The sequence below is a fragment of the Macrotis lagotis genome, chromosome 5 (genome assembly GCF_037893015.1).
Source record: "Macrotis lagotis isolate mMagLag1 chromosome 5, bilby.v1.9.chrom.fasta, whole genome shotgun sequence".
Classification (NCBI taxonomy): Eukaryota; Metazoa; Chordata; class Mammalia; order Peramelemorphia; family Peramelidae; genus Macrotis; species Macrotis lagotis.
The window spans coordinates 144,923,162-144,944,526 of NC_133662.1; the positions used below are offsets into that span (position 1 = coordinate 144,923,162).

The following is a 21,365-nucleotide window of genomic DNA, read 5'->3' on the forward strand; positions in this document are numbered from 1 at the left end:
GCCAACTAAATAAAAGCTTTGCAAAAACTGTTTTATGTACAATGAAGCATAAAAAAAAATTTCAAATAACATAACAAGGAAGATAATAAATAAGAAACTGTGAACTTTTATTACATTGTTTTAAAAATAGGTATTATTTTGAACAAGGTATAACAAAATGGTACTATTTTATATCCCTTCTTCATTTCTCTTTTGTTTTTGTCCACAAATTAAAAAATATATTTTATTCTTTTTATTGTATTTCTGTCATTTACTCTCTCCCATGTACAACATTCTACTTTTGACACTTCTAATTATTGAAAAATTGAGTTTTTAGAGTAATCCTAAATATACCTTTCTGAACCTTTCACAAAATATTCCTAATTCTTTAACTCCAGTCAAGAACTATAATTTAAAACAGAAGATGGCTCTTAAAATACATTAAGATAGCTATCATCTTCCCCCTACAGTGTTCTATCTCCCAAAGATAGCAATCTTGTACCCCCCTAAAACTTCCTGTCTCCAAGTTAAATATGTCCCAAATTCTTCCAATAACTTTCTCCAGGAATATAAAGGAGGCCTTTTCTAGGGATGCCTGAAGCATCTTAGGGTACTGAAGAAATTAGCCAAGTGGAAAGAAGGTCCATCACATTCCTAATTTAGTCTATTTTGAAGGCCTACATCTCTCAGCAGCCCCCAGATAGATCTGAAAAAAAAATAAAAATTATCTCTAAGAATAAACATTGATTCAACCAGGGTACTTCCTTCTGCCCTCTACATATAAAAGAGTTCTTTTTTTCTATTAATTTTTAGGAAGAATGAAAGACTGAATTAGTAAAGTAAATTTCTGGTCAAAGCAATTTCCAACATCTAACTTTGTCCTATGAACAGGTAGAAAGGTGGATAAGAGTGTAGTTTCTTGACCTAACCAAAAACACTTGCTATGAATATAACACAACTTAAAACCGCAGCTGTAATGTGCTATAATGCAAAGAATCCTGCATTTAGAGTCAGGAAGAGGAGTTTAAATTTTGCCTCTGACACCTGATAGCTATGTCGCTTGCTCCACCTAGGAACCCATCATTTTCTTAGACATCCTGTTCCATTTTTTGAGTGGAGGGAGAAGGGGATGAAAGGGAAATAATTTATTTCTTAAATTTAATTATGAATGTACCAATCATCAATAGACAAAAGCTTTTCAAAAACAGAAGATAATAATTTGAGAAACTGTAAACTTCTATTATGTTATTTTTAAAAATAGGTTTTTTTTCTCTGAGCTTCAGTTCCCTCATTTGTAGAATGTAATTAGACTACCTGTTGTATTTACTCAAAGGGTTGCGAGAAGTAATGCATTTAAAGTGTTGTGAAAACTTAAAAATCTGTATAGGAACATCAGGTGTTCTCAACAGGGAAAGTGGAAGTAATAATATATTGGGAGTCAGAGGACCTGGGTTCAAATCTCAGTTCTGCTATTTATTTCCTGTGACACTGGGCAAGTGATTTGACTTCTCTAGGACTCAGTTCTCTTTTCTATAAAATGAGGAAGATGAATTAGGAATCTTAAAGGTCTCTTCTAGCTCTAAATCTCATAATGATGATCTCGAGATTATTGCTGAGGATGCTGTCTCTCATACTGTGAGTATGGAAGTATATTGTAAAGATCAGACATAGCTCTTCCTGCCTTGGGGACATACAGACAAACATACACTTCATATTGGCACCAGCACGGAAATACTTTTCATACTTGCTTAGGGATGGATATTTTTACACCCAAAGGGATGACTCAGCATTGGTTTACTAGCTTGTAGCCTGCGTGGAACACTCAGAAGATTGCAGCCTGAAAAGTCATTCAGCCCCCAAAATATTTTTTTCCCAGTCACGGTGTCTGAAATTCCCAGCATCAGAAATATGTTCTTTTGGATTAAGGCAGTGCCTCTAAAAGCTCATTTTCACAAATAGAAATACAGGCTTATTAGTCAACAATGCTTTGCCTTGAGATAACTGGACTGATTGATTTGAGAAAAAAATGTGTAATAGGAGAAATTCAGAACCAAAATTATGAAATTAGTAAAGTTTGTTTTGGTACACTTGTTTTCCCATCAAGCTCTAAGGCGTCTCCTAACTCTCAATGATAAAAGCTTAGGAGTTTGGTTATCTTTCCCAGTAGTACCTACATTTAAACAGGAAATTCTAAAAGACCTAAAACTTTCAAGGGTCAAACAAACTTAAAATACTCTTTTCATTAAAATTTGAAACTATACTAGGTAGTGAAAACATTAGAAGGGCGATCTATCCTATTTCTTTCAAATCCCATCCAAAATTGATTTTCTAACTTTGTCTTCTTCTATAAGGCTAGACCTAGAAAAAAAGATAAATCATGAACCAGAGCCTTTATCCAAATGAAGGTAAATACAGTTAGGGACATGACAGTCAAGGATCTTGAATGTAGAGAATTAGTGTAAATATATGGGGTATAGGGAACAGGAAGAGAGATTCAGAGGGAAAAGTTTCAATTCATTTATAGTATGAGCAGAAGGAACCCAAACAGTAGGATAGGGACACAAAAAGGAGAGAGGGGAACAAGGGGATAATAGAATTAAACAATTAGAGCCAAAAAGACCTTAGAGGTCAACTGATGCAGCTTCCTCATTTTCCTGAGGAGGGATTTTATTTCCCTATTTAAGTGCCTTGCCCAATTGCAATCTGGGGACCTGGACTTACTTAAACCAAACCTCTGCTATCTCTTACTGATGTGACAATGGGAAAGTCATTTATGACTCTCAGTTTTTTTCATCTATAAAATAGAAGTCAGACTAGATTTCCTCTGAAGTTCCTTCTGGTATAAACCTCTGATCTTATCCCAAAGACAAATTTTATCCACTTTACACCTTTGCCTAGGGAGGGTCTTGCCTTTAAATCTTCAATGGGAGCTGGGGAAGAGTTGAAAGGGAATGGAGAGGTTGGACCTAGAGAGTCTGAAGGGGAAAATTGTGTTGAATGATTTCTAATATTTATAGAAACTTTTAAGAGTAGAAAAGATGATAGGGATCTCATCTAAGCTGCATGTTTTCCATATGAGGAAAATCAGTTCCTTTCACCAGTGTGATTGATTTTTCTTATAGAAAAGCATTAGCATTTTGATTAGGTCTCAGTGTGGGCTGACTTTAAGACTGTTAAGAATTGAATGCTTCTGGATATTCTTTCTGTTCCTGCTCACCATTCTGACCAAACATTGATTGAGTTTTGAAAAGGAGCAACCCTTTCCCTGAGAAGAAAATTATTCAGGTCATAATCAAAGAAATAAAAATTTCTATATAGCAAATTTTAAAGCTTCAAGTTAAGTCTCTTGACAGCCCAGGCTTCTCTAAATAGATGGAGTAGGAGGAGAATAAATGAGATCCTTTACAAAGATCTCACCTTGTAATGCTTCACATAACTTCACAGAACAGAGTATAAATGGAAGAAATAGCCTGAAGGCAGCAATCAGTGAACACACCAGGAAAGAAGGAAAATGTTTGGCATTAGCAGCAAGGAATACATTGAAGGACTAGGACACCGAGACAGTAAGTTGAGTTTTATTCTTTTGAATTGGGATTTTTATCACTAAGGACATGGGGTAAGTTCCCTTTACAAAGCCAATGGCCTGAAGCACTCATTCAAGTTAAGTGTGGACTATGAAAAGACCAAATTGTGACAACCATCCCAGAACTCATAATACATCATTTATACTCTTCTTATAAACTCAGCATATTCCAAAATTATAGTTCTCTGTAAGAAAGCTATCTTTTAGATTATGAACTATGCAGAGCAGGAGTCCAGAGTTTAGTAAAAGTACCTATTATTTGGAAAAATGATAATATGCTTGTTGAATACAACAGAGTATATGTATGTATACACACACAATCATTCACAGACATATGCATATTCAAACATGCATAGATGATAAGAGAAGAGAAGAAAGGGAAAGAAAAATTAGATAGGGAGATGAAAGAGAGGAGGAATTAAAGAGAGGAGAAACAGGAAGAAAGAGAAAAGGGAGAAATGCTCAGGAAGGAAATAGTTTGGCATCATCTTGTGTGAAAATCCTGCTTGTAATTGGTTAAGAGTCCACATCAAGTATTTAAATCCCTCTGAGCTTTAGAAACCTCTCTAAGATTGGTAAGTTATTGATGGCTATTTTATATTTGAAATAGGATTTAGTGGAAAGGATCTATACCCACTCTATAGGTAGTGAATGATATGTGATTGATAGCATATCCCAATCTGTATTTTATATTAATTATATTATATTATATTGTATTGTATTGTATTGTATTATATTATATTATATTATATTATATTATTAATTATATTATACATCACAAGCAAATACCAACTTCATGATATACTTCCTATACTTGAGTCTTCTCCTCTTTCTTCTCTGCCCAGAAATTCTTTTTTTTTTAATTTTACCTTTATCTAGTCACACTTAGGCTCCTTGTGCCATTTTTCAATCATTTCCACACCAATCACCTTTATTGCAGTTACATCTTCTCTTTTTTCTCTCCTTTCCCCAAATCAGACCCCTACCAGTAGGATCTGAACCTCTGATTAGTGAGCATTCACCTTATCTAGCCTGCCAAGCCCACCAAGCAACTTTTTGAGCATATTGTGCCATCCTGACTCTCATATTGCTCCCTCTGCAACCATGGAATTTTCAACTTCAGTTCTGAAAATAGTAATCACATCAACACTTCCATGTTTACCTTCCTCCCTCACTATCACTCTCCTTATGTACTACCTTCCCCTATTAGAATGTAAGTTCTCTGAAGAACAGAATTGTCTTATTTGGCTGTATTTTTATCTTCCATGCTTAGGAGAATGAGTGACATATTCTAAGTAATTCATCTGCATGAGTATGTGATATTATATTTGTTTTCACCAAGTATGAGTAATTTGTGAGTTACTGTTAAGCTAAAATACATTTAGATTGAACATTTTAGGAACCATCTGATACCAAATTGTGTTCCGATGTAGCGTTTCAGCAGCCTCTTTTCAATAAGGAAGTACAATGACTCCTCTGGCATTTGTGTTATATATAAGAGTAATAGGATAGGGGAACCAACAAATTATTAGAAAGTCCTGTAGATTAAGCTTTCTGACTAGGTGCTATTAAGATACACATACACACACATACACAATCACCACTACTGAAAAGTCCTTCTCTACTAGAACTGGTTCTTATATTGAGCAAAAGATAGAAATAATGGTTGTAATAATACTAATAACTAGAATCTATATAATGCCATTAAGGTTTTCACAATAATTTGTATATTTATTATCTCATTTGATCTTCATAACAACTCTGTTTGATTACTATCTCCATTTTATAGATGAAGAAACTGAAGCTAAGAGATGTGAAATGCCTTGCCTCAGGTCATAAGTAAATTTAAGAGGTAGGATTTGAATTGACTTTTTCTTTCCAAGCTTAGCAACTCGTTCCATTGCAGCATTTTTCTGTCTGTTGATTCTACTGATTTCTTTCTAACACCTTTTGATCCTGCTTTAACAATGCCAGTTGTCTTAAGGCCTGCAAAATGTGTACATCAGGGAATTAGACCTTCTTTGGCATCCCAATTACCTGCTTTATCTAAGAGCTGGCACAGCATCCATGCAGTCACTGATGTCATCTCGCTTGGCTTCGCAATCACTGTATTTCCAGCAGCAATAGCTGGAGCAATCTTCCAGGTCAACAAATAAAGTGGTAGATTCCAAGGACTAATCAAGCCAGCTAAGAGAGGCAAACAAAAGGAGAGACTGAAATGATATGTCCCAAAATCATAAAACAACCTAATGAAAGTGAATTCTCTAGAAAACTTAAGTGTTCCTTTAAGTGACATTTAAAAAAGGAGCATATGTTTTATTGGAGAGCAATATGATAGAGTAGATTGAGCCTTGAGTTTGAACACAAATAGACCTCAGATCTCAACTCACATGCTAACTGTGGGACTATCTCCAGGGAAATAAATCACTTTATTTTACTGTGTCTTAGGCAATTCCATAGAACTTACCTCCTAGGTCATGGGTACTGTGCCCTTACTCTCCAAAATGCATTACATACATAATGGAGTAATTTAAATGTCTTCTTAGGGAAAGAAGAAGGAACAAGTATCTATTAAGTGCTTATTATATACCTGATACAATAATAAGTGCTTTATAAATATCTGATTTGATCCTTACCACCAACCTGGGAGGTAGGTGTTATTATTATTTCTATTTTGCAATTGAAAAAAATGAGGTATAACAAGTTAAATGACTTATTCAGAATCATAAAGCTAGTGTCTGAAGCTGGATTTTCCTAATCTTCCTGACTCTAGGCCAAGAGTTCAAACTGCTGCTACTAGCTGCCTCCTTTGATATTAACCTTTAAAAAATTATTTTAAGGACGGGGGTAGAGCCAAGATGGCAAAGAAAAGGCAGTCACTTAGCTTGACTTTCTCAACATTGTCCTCCAAACAACTTTAAAATAATGTCTCAAATAAAAAAAATTGGAGCAGTAGAGGAACATTTTTCTGGTTTAAGACAACTGAGGAGGTTGACAGGAGAGGTCTTTGATAGCAACATAGGAGCCTTCCCAGAAAACATGCATCAAGCACTAACTGCAGGTACTATAGCTGGTAGCAACAAGTGGTGGCAATTTTGGGAGCAGAGACTAGCATTAACATAAGGTTCAAAGTCAATATATAGAGATCAACATTAATTTTAAGTTCAAAGTCAAAATATAAACCATAAAATACGTCAAAAATGAACAAACAAAAAACATAAAAACAAAACAAAATGTTTCTACAATTGAAGGGGAGAACAAGACAAACTCAAAAGAAGACAACAGCATAAAAACAGCTACAATTGAAGTCTCAAAGAAAAATTCTAATAGGACTCAAGTTCAAGAAGAAGTACTGGAAGAGTCTGAGAAAGAGACAAAAGTGGTAGAGGAAAAATTGAGGGAAAAAATGAGAGTGATGAAAGAAAATTATGAAAAGAGAATTAATAGCTTTGTACAGGGGTTCAGTAAAGAAAAGAACACCTTAAATTATAGAATTGATGTAATGTTAAAGAAGAATAAAAATTCATTAAAAGAAAGAACTCCTTAAAAAGGTAGAACTGAAGGCAGCTAGGTGGCACAGTGGATAGAGCACCAGCCCTGGAATCAGGAGGACCTAAGGTCAAATTTGGCCTCAGACACTTAATAATTACCTAGCTGTGTGGCCTTGGGCAAGCCACTTAACCCCATTGCCTTGCAAAAACCTAAAAAAAAATGGTAGAACTGGTCAGACAGAAAGAAGATGCAAAAAAAATTTACCTGAAAGTCATATTCAAAAAAAGAACCTAGCTATCATATTCATGAAATTATCAAGGAAAAATGCCTGGATATCTTAGAACCAGAAGGCAAAATAAGAATTGAAAGAATTTGCCAATCCCCTCCTAAAAGAGATCCAAAATGAGAATTGCTAGGAATATCACAGTCATATTCCAGAATTTCCAGGTCAAGGAGAAAATATTTCAAGAAGTCAGAAAGAAATCAAATATCATGAAGCCACAAACAGGATAACACAGAACTTAGCAGCTTCCACATTAAAGGAGGGCTTGAAAAATGATATTCTGGAAGGTGAAGGTGCTAGAATTACAACCAAGAATCACCAACCCAACAAAATATAATATTGTTCCTTTTTTGGAGGGGTGGATATTTAATGAAAGAGAGGATTTTCAAGCATTCATGATGAAAAGGCCAGAACTGAATAGAAAATGTACAAGACTCAAGAGAAGCATAAAAGGTAAATAAGAAAGCGAAAACTAAGGTATTCAATAAAGTTAAACTGTTTTATAGTCTTACATGGGAAAAGGATATATATAACTCCTAAAATTTTATCATTATTAAGGCAGTTAGAATTAGTTCACATAGCTTGTCTTTTTTTTAAAAAAAATTGACTCAATTCTCTATATATTTTAGAAATGAGTCCTTTGTCAGAAACACTAGTCATAAAAATTGTTTCCCAATTTACTACATTTCTTTTGATCTTGGTTATAATGGTTTTGTCTGTGCAAAAGCTTTTTTTTATTAAAGATATTTTTTTTAGGTTTTTGCAAGGCAAACAGGGTAAAGTGGCTTGCCCAAGGCCACACAGCTAAGTAATTATTAAGTGTCTGAGACCAGATTTGAACCCAGGTACCCCTGACTCCAGGGCCAGTGCTTTATCCACTACACCACCTAGCCACCCCTTAAAGATACTATTTGAGTTTTACAATTTTCCCCCAATCTTGCTTGCCTCCCCCCACCCCCAACAGAAGACAATCTTCCAGTCTTTACATTGTTTCCATGGTATACACTGATCCAAATTGAGTGTGATGAGAGAAAAATCATATCCTTAAGGAAGAAACATAAAGTATAAGAGATAGCAAGATCAGACAAAAAGATATCAAGTTTTTTTCCCCTAAATTTAAGGGAATAGTCCTTGGTCTAACTCCACAGTTGTTTCTCTGGATACAGATGGCACTCTCCTTTGCAGAGAGCCCCAAATTGTGTCTGACTGTTGCACTGATGGAATGAGCGAGTCCATCAAGGTTGATCATCACCCCCATGTTGCTGTTATGGTATACAGTGTTTTTCTGGTTCTGCTCATCTCACTCAGCATCAGTTCATGCAAATCCCTCCAGGTTTCCCGGAAATCCCATCCCTCCTGGTTTCTAATAGAACAATAGTGTTCCATGACATTCATATACCACAGTTTGCTAAGCCATTCCCCAATTGAAAGACATTTACTTAATTTCCAATCCTTTGTGCAAAATCTTTTTAATTTAATGTAATCAAAATTATCTAGTTTGTTTTGAATGATGTTCTTCATCTCTTCCTTGGTCACAAACTGCTTCCCTTTCCATAGATCTGACAGGTAAACTACTCCTTGATCTTCTAGTTTGCTTATAATAGTGTTTTTTATATCTAGGTCCTGTATCCATTTTTGAGCTTATCTTGGTATAAGGTGTGAGGTGTTGGTCTAGTCCAAGTTTCTTCCCTACTAAGTTGCAATTTTCCCAACAGTTTTTATCAAAGAGAGAGCTTTTAGCCCAATAGCTGTACTCTTTGTGTTTATAAAACAGCAGATTACTATAATCGTCTCCTGCTATTGCACCTAGTCTATTCCACTGATCCACCACTCTATTTCTTAGCCAATACCAGACAGTTTTGATGACTGACGCTTTATAATATAATTTTAGATCTGGTAGGGATAAGCCACCTTCTTTTATACTTTTTTTTCATTAAATGCCTGGAGATTCTCGACTTTTTATTTCTCCATATGAATTTACTTACATTTTTTTCTAACTCATTGAAGTAATTTTTTGGAATTTTGATTGGTAGGGTATTAAACAAGTAGTTTAATTTTGGTAAAATTGTCATTTTTGTTATATTTGTTTGGCCTATGTTGGGCCTATTTGCCCAGTTATTTAAGTCTGATTTTACTTGTGTGAGAAATGTTTTGTAATTGTTTTCAAAGTTTCTGAGTCTGCCTTGACAGGTAGACTCTCAAGTATTTTATATTGTCTGAGGTTACTTTGAATAGGATTTCTCTTTCTAGCTCTTTCAGCTGAATCTTGCTAGTCATATGTAGAAATATTGAGGATTTATGAGACTTTATTTTATATTCTGTGACTTTGCTAAAGTTGCTAATTATTTCTAGTAGCTTTTTAGATGATTTTGGGGGAATTCTCTAGGTATACCATCATGTGTCTGCAAAGAGTGAGAGTTTTGTCTCTTCCTTCAATTTCTTTTTCTTTTCTTACTGCTGAAACTAACATTTCTAATATGATATTGAATAGTAGTGGTGATAATGGGCACCCTTGTTTCACCCCTGATCTTATTGGGAATGCCTCTAGCCTATCCCCATTGCATATAATGCTTGTTGATGGTTTCAAATAGATACTGCTTATTATTCTAAGGAACAATCCATTTATTATGTGTCATTCTGCTATATCTCATACTATATGTTTCTTCCTCAAGGATATGATTTCTCTCTCAACACAATAAACTTAGATCAATCCATGGGAATGATTTACAGACTAGCAAACTGCCTTCTGTGGGGGGTGGGGGAGGGAAGAGAGATGGGGGGGATTGTAAAACCCAAAATAAATAAAACCTTCCTAAAAGTAAAAAAAAGCAGTCCACATAAACAGAGGACAATTGACAGAGTTCAGTTAGATTGGGATGATCTTAAAAAAGAAAATAAAAGAATGAGAAAGAGGAATGCACTGGAAGATAGAGAAGATTAGCTAAAATCATCTCACCAAAATAGATATGCAAAGAAAGGCTTTTACAGGAGAGGGGAGGAATAGGGATTGGTGGCAGACAGTGCTTGAACTTCACTCTCATTGGAATTGGTTCAAAAAAGAAAGAATGTATACATTTAGCTGGATATAGAATTCTATCTAAAATAACAGGGAAATAAGAGGGGAAGGTGTTAAGCAGTGATTGATAAAAAGGGAGGAAATTTAAGGTAGAAGTGGTTAGAAGCAAAGAAAACTTTTAGGAAAAATAGGAGTAAAAAAGAGAGAAGGATAAAAATAATAAAATAAGATGATGGGAAACAACACTGAAATCATAACTGTGAATGTGATTGGGATGCACTTACCCATTAAATGGAAGCAGATAGCAGATAGCAGAATGAATTAGAAACTAGAGTATAACAATATGTTGTTTACAAGAAACATACATGAAACATAAAGACACATACAACATTAAAGTGGAGACATAGAGCAGAATATTTTATGCTTTAGCTGAAGCAAAAAAATAATGAATAGCAATAACAATCTCAAAAAAAGCAAAAGCAACAAAATAGACCTAATTAAAAGAGATAATAAACAATAAAGTAATATAAAAATTTTTATAGCAAGTTTCTCTGATAAAAATATTTTTCCAAAAATAAAGGAAACTGAGTCAAATTTGTAAAAATAAGAATCGCTCCCTAATTGATAAATTGTTAAAGGATATGAATGGGCAGTTTTTGGAAGAAGACATCAAAACTATATATAGTCCCATAAAAAATGTTCTAAATCACTATAGATTGGAGAAATGAAGATTAAAACAACACTAAGGTACCATTTCAAAGCTATAAGAAATGACAAATACTGGGAGGATGAGAAAAAAACAGCTGCAATAATGCAGTGTTAGGGGAGCTATGAACTAGAACAATTTGCAATTGTGTCAAAAGGACTAGAAAATTTTGATCCAACAATGCCCTGCTAGTTCTGTACCCTAAAGAGATCAAATTAAAATGCAAAGGACCTATATGTACAAAAATACTTTTGGTTACTCTTTTTGTGGTATCAAAGAATTAACAAATGAAGTAATGCCTTTAATTGGTGAATGACTGAACAAGCTGTGAAATATGATTATGATACTATGTGATTATGGTATAAGAAATAAGGGGGAAGATGGTTTCAGAAAAACAATGAAAGACATATATGAACCGATGCAGATTGAATTGAACAGAACCAGGAGATCACTTTACATAGTAACAACATTATAATGATAATCAACTATGAAAGGCTTAAGTACTCTGATCAATGCTTTAATCCAAGAAAATTCCTAAGTACTCTTGCTGAAAAATGCTATCCACTTGTAAAAAAAAAAAAGAACTGATGAACTCTGAGTACAAATTGAAATGTAGCTTTCTAACTTTATTTTTCCTGAATTTTTTGCATAGTATGGCTAATATGGAAATGTTTTACATGATTTCATATATATAATTGATATCATATTGCTTGCCATTTTAGTGGGTAGGGAGGATCAGGAATCAGAGATTTGGAAATCAAAAAAGAAAGAAAGAAAGAAAAGAAAGAAAGAAAGAAAGAAAGAAAGAAAGAAAGAAAGAAAGAAGAAATATATTTAAAAAGCTATTTCCCCCAATTATATATATAAGAACAACTTTGACATTCATATTTTTAAGTTTTGAGTTCTAAATTTTATCTCTCCTGTCATTTCCCCCATCCTTGAGTCTATAAGCAGAATGATAAAGGTTATACAGGTGCAATCATGTAAAACAATATAATAAATATTTTTAAAATTGTTTTGAGGCCTCCAATCTGAAAATCAAAAATGTTTGTTGATTGATCATTTAATGTAGTATTCAGTAATAATGATCCATCTGGGACTATTGAAATTGATTGTTGGGCCAATAAGAAACTGACCTTTGTGAATTTTTGTTTCCATTTCTGAATAATAAATTCTTTCTCCTTCTTCACCAACAGGCATCATTTTCTTTAATTAGATATAGGCTAAAAAACTACAATACAAGGATTTTTTTAGGATTCTATCTAAAATAAAAATAGTAAGCACTGAGTGGAGGTCTTTTTAGCTTTCTTACAAGCAAAGGACTTAGACTTTAATGTGTATAGGCATGATAACAATCTTATTTTATCAGTTGAGGTCTTTCACCCTCACTCCCACCTCCCCAATCCCATTTCTTTACTAATACTAGTCCAGATCATTGGAGCTGATAGATAAGTGAACTCTAGTTAAGGAAGGACTCACTGTCTTTAAATATGAAGTTTGGTAAAGTCCTTCCCATGCTCATCCCATCAGACTTTCTGTAGCAATTTAAGACTTTGAAGTCTTATTGGCATTCAGTAATTAAATATAACAACCACATCAACAAAAATTGTTTATGAAAAACCAAAGGCCTGAATTTTATTGCCTGCCCTATAGCATTTATCACCAGGATCAACATACATTTCATACTTTTTAGAATGAGTATTGGAAACCTCTTCTTTAGGAGCTCACAGAATATCATTAAAATATATTTTAGCTCCCTCCTCCGCAGGAAGTTTGCAGTAACCTTATTGTAATGCCTTATAGTTTTGGTTTATGATACAAAGAGATAAAATGTCCCATTTTCATCTGTCTCCTATTCCCCTTTATCCACCATGACTAAAATTCCATCTACTATAGCTGTCAGGGTTTACTGTGGTCCAAGGCTACTTTTTTTTCCTCTGAGGAAATAGTGGTATCTGGTGGCTATTTTGGGGTACTGCAAGTATTTATGTGGTCAAAAGCGGACAAATTTTAGGGTGAGAGAAACTGAGAGGGTTTAACAAGGTCTGAAGAACCCAGTTAAATCAGAGGGGAAGCCTAGGATTTGTAGGGATTGTTGAAGTCATTCAGTAACTCTGGTTTTCAAGAAATCAAGTAGTGCCAGAGAGGTGACAAAAAAGGGAAAAAACCCATTAGTTAAGAGTTTACTTTGTGAGGTTTGATTTCAACATCTGTCCTTTCCCACCAGTTCAGAAGTACCTACCAATTCCAACAGGACTTCTTACAGTATAGTGCATGCAGCCCATGGAATCCATCTGCGTAGCATCTGTAGTGTGGTGAAGAATTGAGGAGGCAAAGAATCGGAAATTGTATACAGCCCGTGGGATGTCCACAGTTCTGGCAAATGTGATTGTTTTCCCTGTCAGAGGAAAGCAGTTGAAGGCATATCATAATTATTTGTAGTGAACTAAAGAGAGGTTCACTAAGATTCAGGTCCATATAGCACAAGACCATATATTTAGAGCTGGAAAGAATCTCAGAGGTGATCTATTCCAACCCTTTCCTTTTAGAGATGAGAAAACAAAGGCTTGGAACATTAAACCACTATTCAAAGACATAGATTAGTATGCAGTAGAAGAAGGATTTGAGAAAAGTAAATGGGAACACAATATTAAAAACTAAAGCCTTTGAACTGGGGTAGACTCGACTTGCAAATTCACTGTATAGAGAATTCCCAAGATAGAAATTCCTTTCACTTATGTGAACGTATCTAAATGTTAAAGTGGAATCAAGATCTGAGTTCAAATTTATCCTCATTTGCAATCTGTGTGACATTGTACAAGACATTTCACCTGTTTGCCTCAGTTTCCTCACCTATGAAATAAGGATAAAAATAGTATCTACCTCCAGGACTGTTATGAAAGTCAAATGAGATATTGCTAAGTGCTTAGCACATTTCCTAGCACATAGAAGGTGCTATGTAAATCCTTGCTACTCGTTATTAATGCAGATGAACAGTCCCTCTGTATCATTTCCAATCTTAGCAAGTTGCCTGAAGCATGTAATGATTTGCCCAAGGTCACACAATCAATGTGTCAAAGGTAGGATTTGAACCTAGGTCTTCCTAACACATAGTAAGTCTAATATAAAGACTTAGTCTTTCTCCCCTTACCCTAAATATGTGCCAGAAGCAAAACTTGAACCCAGGTCATTCTGACTTCCAGACTGATCCATTATTCTCCACTCCACATGACCTTTCAACCTTGCCTCACTTGTTATCTATTCCCAGCATCTACTAAGGCATCTTGGTTTCTTTATTGTTTGTTGAACATCATCCCTGGGGAGAAGAAAATGTAAGCATTTAAATTCCAAAATGAGCCCTTGAGTAGAACATGGAAATCTACTGGGCTCAAGAACTTGAAAACTTGAATAGCCCATAAGCAGCCACATGGGGTTAAAATGGACCACATACAGTTTGCTTTATGTTTGTGGACTGAACACAAGTCATGAATACTTAATATTCAGTGTTTCTAGCCCAAACACTCCTCCACCCACACATTTTCATTCAATTCAGAAACACCCTTGTCTGCACATGCTTCAAAGAGACTGAGACAACAAATATCAAAGTAGCTGAACCAGCTCATCACAAAAGAACCCTTTGAAAGAAAATGATTGTTTACTAAATTTCTACCCCAACACACGTGGTAAAATGATCAAATCCAGACTGTCAGGGGAGACCATCAAGACTGTCTCAGGTGCGCAGATGTGTGCTATTACTGGGTCAGCCATGGCACACCTCGTGATTGAACAAAACCTGTCAGCAGAAGTGGCAAAGACTTAGAGAAAAGGATTCATTTGACCTCCATATTGAGAGCTGGAGCATAAATGAAATGGTCAGAACACTTAAAGGTGGCAGCATCCATATCAATTCCCTCATTTAATAGATAAGGAAATTGAAAGAAAAAAAAGAAGCATGGTCTAATTAGTCCAATTAGTTCCAACAATTGATCTCTAGAAGTAGCTGAGTTATTTGAATTTGTACTGTATGGTTTCTTTAGGTTAAAACCAATGATGATATTTTACATAATAAAAACTTCAAACACTACAGATTCAAGCAACCACTTAGGAGGATTCATTGTTTGTAGCAGAACTAGAATGTAGACCTAATTCTTCTGCCTTCATACAACCTAAATATTGCAAACCTAGAATGTGCTCCCTTCTTATCCCTATGCCTCTCAGAATTTCTAACTTCCTTCAAGCTCAAGTGCTTCCTAAATAAAGCTTAAACTATTCTTCCCCAATTACTTTATATACATATTCAGTATTCACTTATTTATATACATATTTTTCCCATAATGAAATGTAAAATTATTGAAAGTAGAGCCCTCAAAGACCAATATATATAGTAGATGTTCAATAAATATTTGCTGAATGAATGAATGACACCAGATCCAATACAATGACCTAAGTTCCATTAATGGAGCATGCTACTCCAATTACCTTAGTTCCTGAATCCTAGTAATCCAGTCATAATGCCTTAGATGCAAAATAAATGCACATATTATATCCTCTCTAAAACCTTATCCCTGTGGGATTCATCCCTACTCCTCTTCTTGCTCATTTGGATCTGAGTTACTTATCTCCTAACCCATCTTCCTATTAGACTCTTTCTATAGTCTCAATCCATTTCAAACATTTCAATTCAATTCAACTCAATTGACTATGTGTTCAGCATTGGGCTGACTGCTAGGGATATATTGACAAAATGACAATAGCTTTTGCTCTCAAGGAGTTTATATCCAACTAAAATTCCATTCAATCAATCAAGTCAAGCCAACAATGTTTATTTACCTTCTGTGCAAAGTGCTAGTGACACAAAGGTAAAACCAGCACATGCCTTTTGGGAAGCTCATATTCTAATGTAGTAGACAATACATGAAAAAATAGATAAGCAAGATGGAAGGCAACCTTAAAGATTACATCTCCATTTCCTACCCAGCTCAGAAGTATTTTAGGTGTAGATTTAGATTTAGAAATCTTTGGATTTCTCCATCATGATCCTCATTGGGAAGTATCATCATCCAAAAAGTTCCAAACAACTTTGGTACTCACAGTTCATCAGTTCCATCTTGGAGGACAGAGCCATGAACTTTAAAAACCTCCATTTAAATTGGGGGGGGGGGTCTAGGCCAACAATCTCTCCATTTTCCACTTATTCTCCTCCCCATTTCTTTTTAGTTTCTTTTTTGTGTACTGTTTTTCCTTATTAAATAGTAAGTTCCTAGAGAGTAGGGACTACTTAGCACTTAGCACAGTGCCTGGCTCAATATTAGAAGCTTAATAAATGTTTATTTATTGAATAACCACTTTGATAGATCAGGAACTTGGCTTTCCCTTTAACATGGATTACAATCACTCTGGTCCTCTACTTTGAACAATTTTTAATTTCCAGGGCCATAGAAGGGTGCTTCATCAACCTTCTCCTTGCCCTCCACTACTACTTCATGATGATGTTTGTCCTTCTCTCAAAGAAGAAAACCACAAATATCAGGGAGGCAATGCCATGCATGAGAAGCACATGAATTGCATTTGAGTAAGAGGATGCTGTACTACATCACCAACCTCACTTTCTCCTCTAGAACCATCTGGGTCCAGTGGCCAGATCTGAATCGGGTTGACTGGAGCTGGTCCTAGGTGCAAGGTAATCAGGGTTGTTACTTGCCCAAAGTCAAGTAGTTTCCCATACTGTTGTTTCAAGACCTTTCTTCTATTCTAATTCTCAATAGCCTCTCCTATCTTGAAATAAAATGTTCTTCCTTTCATATTCTTTCTACTACTTCTGACTTTCTCACAATGTTCTCAGTGACATTAGGGCCTGGTTTATGGTCTTCTCTACCCTATATCCTGGCATCATTCTCTGAAATTTCAATATTCATGGTAATAAATGCCAATAATAATAATAATAATAATAGAAAAATGTACCATAGTATTTCATATGTGCATATGCTCATAGTAAGGGTGCTACAGATATTGAGTGCTCGACTTGGAATCAGGAAGATATATCCTCATGAATTCAATCATGAGTTCAAATGCTAGCTGTGTGGTCCCAAGCAAGTCACTTAACCCCATTTGCCTCAGTTTCCTCATCTGAAAAATGAGCTGAAGAAGGAAATAAGGAAATAACAAACCACTTCAGTATCTTTACCAAGAAATCTCCAAATGGGTCATGAAGAGGCAGAAGTTACTATAACAACAGTGCTCATAGATGTAGATCTACACTAAGTCCAATTCCCTCATTTTACAGATTGAAAAAATCCTGAGGTCTCAAAAAGTAAAGAGACTTACCCAGAGTCACACAATGTGAGGAAAGATTTGAACCCAGTTATTTCTGGGTCCAAGTCTAGTTCTCTATTCTCTATACCATACTGCTTCTTAGTTTTCAGAGCACTTTAGATATACATTACCTCATTAGAGCTTCAAAACAAAGCTGTGAGATATTTTTGCCAAATGAGTGGGGAAGGGAATTCCTTTTTTTAGTGGGAGGATCTGCCTAAGTGAAAATTTCCTTTCACTAATGTAGACTGACAATTTCTCTTTGAACATAATCTTGGTTATTTGCTTAGGGTGCTGAGAAGTAAAGCATTCACAGACAAATGGTTCATATGAGTTCAAAGCATATCTTAAAGGGATTTTCCATGCCACATTATCTAACACTAATTCCTTAAATTTCTCTACTCCAGTAGACTGTCCATCCAGTTTCAATCATTGTCTTATAACAATCACAGCAAAATCTCAGAATCTTTTTTGAATTGTACCACCTCTGAGTTCTTGAGTTTTCAAATTTTACTTTCCAACCATAAACTTCTACCATATCACATACCACAAATTACTATAAACCTATGTTTTGCCATTAGTGGGTTTCCTGATCTTTTTGACATTATAACTGAAAATTGTTCCCATTTTCCTTCCCTTGGGCACTTTCATTCTCAACCCTTTCTGGACCAGCCTTGTTCACTCATCAATAAGCCCCTCTCATTTTGCTCTTGGGAAATCTCATTTTATTGTAAATATCCCTCTATACACACACACACAGACACACACACACACACACAACACACACACAAACAAAATCTTTGTTTCTGTATATCTCTTGGTTTCTCTTGACTTTTTCCTTAAGCATTCCTAAAGCAACTCAGATAAGCTGAAATCTGATTTTCCTCTGAGGATATATGCATAGCAATGCTTTCCAAAGGCCTCAGTTTTGTTCTACTTCCTTACCCTCAAGATTAAACTTAGAAGGAGGGATTAGTATTCTCTTTATTTCTCATTTCCTTTTGCAAAACAAATACTATTCTGCTACACAACTATCTCCATCACAGCAGTTCACACCATCTAATTAAGGCATCCTTTTCCTACCCTTATCAGTTATCCTCTGATCTTCAGGGCACTCTTCCAACTTCCTCAGTGTGTTCAGTATCAGATTCATAGCTCCTCTTCTCCAATTGTGTTCTACTGTTATGCAAGTTCAGTGATTCTCTCAACACCTTGTCCTCAAAGTTCCTCAATTCTCTAAGCATTTCATTTTTTTCTTAATTTCTGTCACTCTCATTAACATGGCTACATTTTTAGAATCCACAGAAGACTGTTTCACTTCCTACATCTTGATTCATATTCTCCCTTCTGCTGTCTCTTCTTTTTCTTTAGTTCCTTTTTCCTCACTGTAATCACCAGTCCTTTAATCCTCCATATCGTTTATTTCCTTGCTATCGTACCCATTCTGAACTTCATGCTCCAAAATTCCCCATTCTGCTAATCTGCTCTAGATAAAAGCTGTAGTTCTAGGCAGTGCTATTAAAAAGTCACATTTTTTTTTGGCTTCAGAGTAAAATCATGTTATTCAACCTCAACTGGGCTTTTGCTGCCGTTTTCTCATTCCTTAATTCATCCAGTTGCTTTCTTACTATGATAGTAAGCCCACAACCTGCCAGATGGCAGAGAAGGACCACTTGTTTACCAATCCGAACAGTGTCACCTACAGACTGCACAAACATAAGAAACCTGCATGCACTTTTGTAAGAACCAAGTAGTTGCAAAACAACCTCTAAAGCAATGTCTTTACAAGGCAGTTCTTCTGTGGCTTTCTCTTAAAAATAAGTCTCTCACGATAATTGTTGAAATTGTAGATTGGTCTTGAAAGTGAGTTGAAATACTGTTAATAAAATGTGTCACATCATTTAAATACTGTTAATGTTAAATGAGTTTGTGCCTTTTGAATTCACAGCAAAGCAAATACCTGAAATCAGAGACAAAAACTTAAGAGCCCTAATAAACACTAAAATACTCATTGCAGCAATTTTTGAAATAGCAAATTAACTAGAAACAAAGTAGGTGTCCATCAACTGTGGAATGTCTAATCAAATTGTGTATATGAATGTAATGAAATATTACTGCTCCATAAGAAATAAAAATGAAGAATTCAGAGAAACATGGAAAGATTTATATGAACATATATAGAATGAAGTCATCAGAACTGGGAAAACAATATACTTTGCCTTTTAAAGTCCTTTCATGTGAAGTAGTTAGTGATGAAAGGGAGAGAAATAGTTTTTGGGTAAAGAAACAGTTTTACATTGATAGTCAGATGACATAATGTAGATATTGCCCCTATTATGGATAAGTTATCCTACCTATTATGATTAGAAAAAGAACTTTGTTTTAATTGACCCTGCTAAAAGATGAATATGAAAAAAAACATAGTTTTCCAGTAGAATTTGAACAGTTTGGGAGAGAAAATGATCTGTGGGGTTGATTTGAAGACTTGGATCTCTTTGTCAACAAGGCAGAGTGATGTCTCTCTTGTATAGGAATGATTTAATGTTATAAATCAGCAGGGGAAAATTATTTATTTATTCATGTATTTATTTACTTATTTATTCATTCATTCCTTTGTTCATTTGCTAAATCATCCATTCATTTGAAGTAATATGAATGTAAAGAAATAGTCTCACAATCTTGGAGAATTCAAATTTCATGCATATTAGAGGATACAACTTCAAAAAATGATAAATTATTTAAACATTTGGAAACTGATACATAGTTTTAAAAAGTCAATATTGCGAGACAGAAGGCTCTTATTTAAATCTATCCCATAGATCACTTAATGTTAGAAAAAGATGAAGTTTAAGTTTTTTCCCCCTGAGGCAATCTGAGTTAGATGAATTGCCCAAAATTACACATCTAGTAACTATCAAATATCTGAAGTCAAATTTGAACTCAGATCCTCCTGATACAAGGGTAGGTGCTAAGGTGAAGCTTTTTTAAGAGTTTTGTTGCTCTCTACTCTCATTTCTGGTTTGAGAAGGCAAAGCAAAGAAGGCTTTGGACTTTGGAGTCTGGTTGGGATTATGTTGCTTTGAGTCTATTCTGATTGAACAACACAGCAATGGGTGTGTGAATAACCAGATGGATTGGGTTTGATGAACTTTGTAGTTCTCTTACTTAAACTGTTATACACATTAATAACTAGTCCTTGTAAGGATGGTGTTTAAAGAGTTTATAAAGAGTTTATAAAGTCTATATTCAAGAAGAGAAGAGTATTTCTGCAGTTTATAGAGTTTATAAAGTCTATATTAAAGAAAAGTATTTCTCCAGTTAAAGAATGGGAGAGGATCAACAGTTAATCTGTAAGAAGAAAAACAGTTACATGTGATGTGTTTCCAAATGGAGCAATAACATTAAGATCTGCAATTTAGAGTTATCAATTTTCCTTAAGTTGAAGGGGTTTCTATGCTAGGCTCCTATGTCTACTCTTCACCATAACTACTGAGTACTAGATTGATCTAAGATTGGGTTTTGGTTTGTACATTACATACATACATACGTATGTATATATATATATATATATATATATATATATATATATATATGTGTGTGTGTGTGTGTGTGTGTGTGTGTGTGTGTGTGCATGTGTGTGTATGTATATATGCATATATACAATGATATATTTCTATTATTTATGCATTTGCTCCGAACAAGTCACTTAACTTTGTCTCAGATTCCTCATCTTCAAAGGATCTGGAATAGAAAATGATGAACCACTTTGCTTTGCCAATAAAAACCCACATGGGGTTGGATATGACTAAAACAACTGAACGCCAAATGTATTATAAATATTTGTGTGTGTGTGTGTGTGTGTGTGTGTGTCTTTATAATAAGAGAAGGTTGACCAAATTCTTGGAGCAGGGATAGGAAATTAATGTCTTGTAAAAATAAAAGGCATATGTAATTTAAAAAATACTTTTTAACTATGTAACCAGGTCTGAATTTT

General features: G+C 34.9%; 1 protein-coding gene across 1 annotated transcript in view; it reads right to left on the reverse strand.

The window, feature by feature from the left end:
- Positions 1-21,365, reverse strand: part of ALDH8A1 (aldehyde dehydrogenase 8 family member A1) — a 41,579-nt gene that overhangs the window by 14,592 nt on the left and 5,622 nt on the right. Inside the window, exons 3-4 of the mRNA XM_074187635.1 lie at positions 13,302-13,457; positions 5,600-5,749 (exon numbers count right to left, since the gene is read on the reverse strand). Of these exons, the coding sequence (XP_074043736.1) occupies positions 5,600-5,749; positions 13,302-13,457 (306 nt within the window). The remainder of the gene's footprint in view (positions 1-5,599; positions 5,750-13,301; positions 13,458-21,365) is intronic.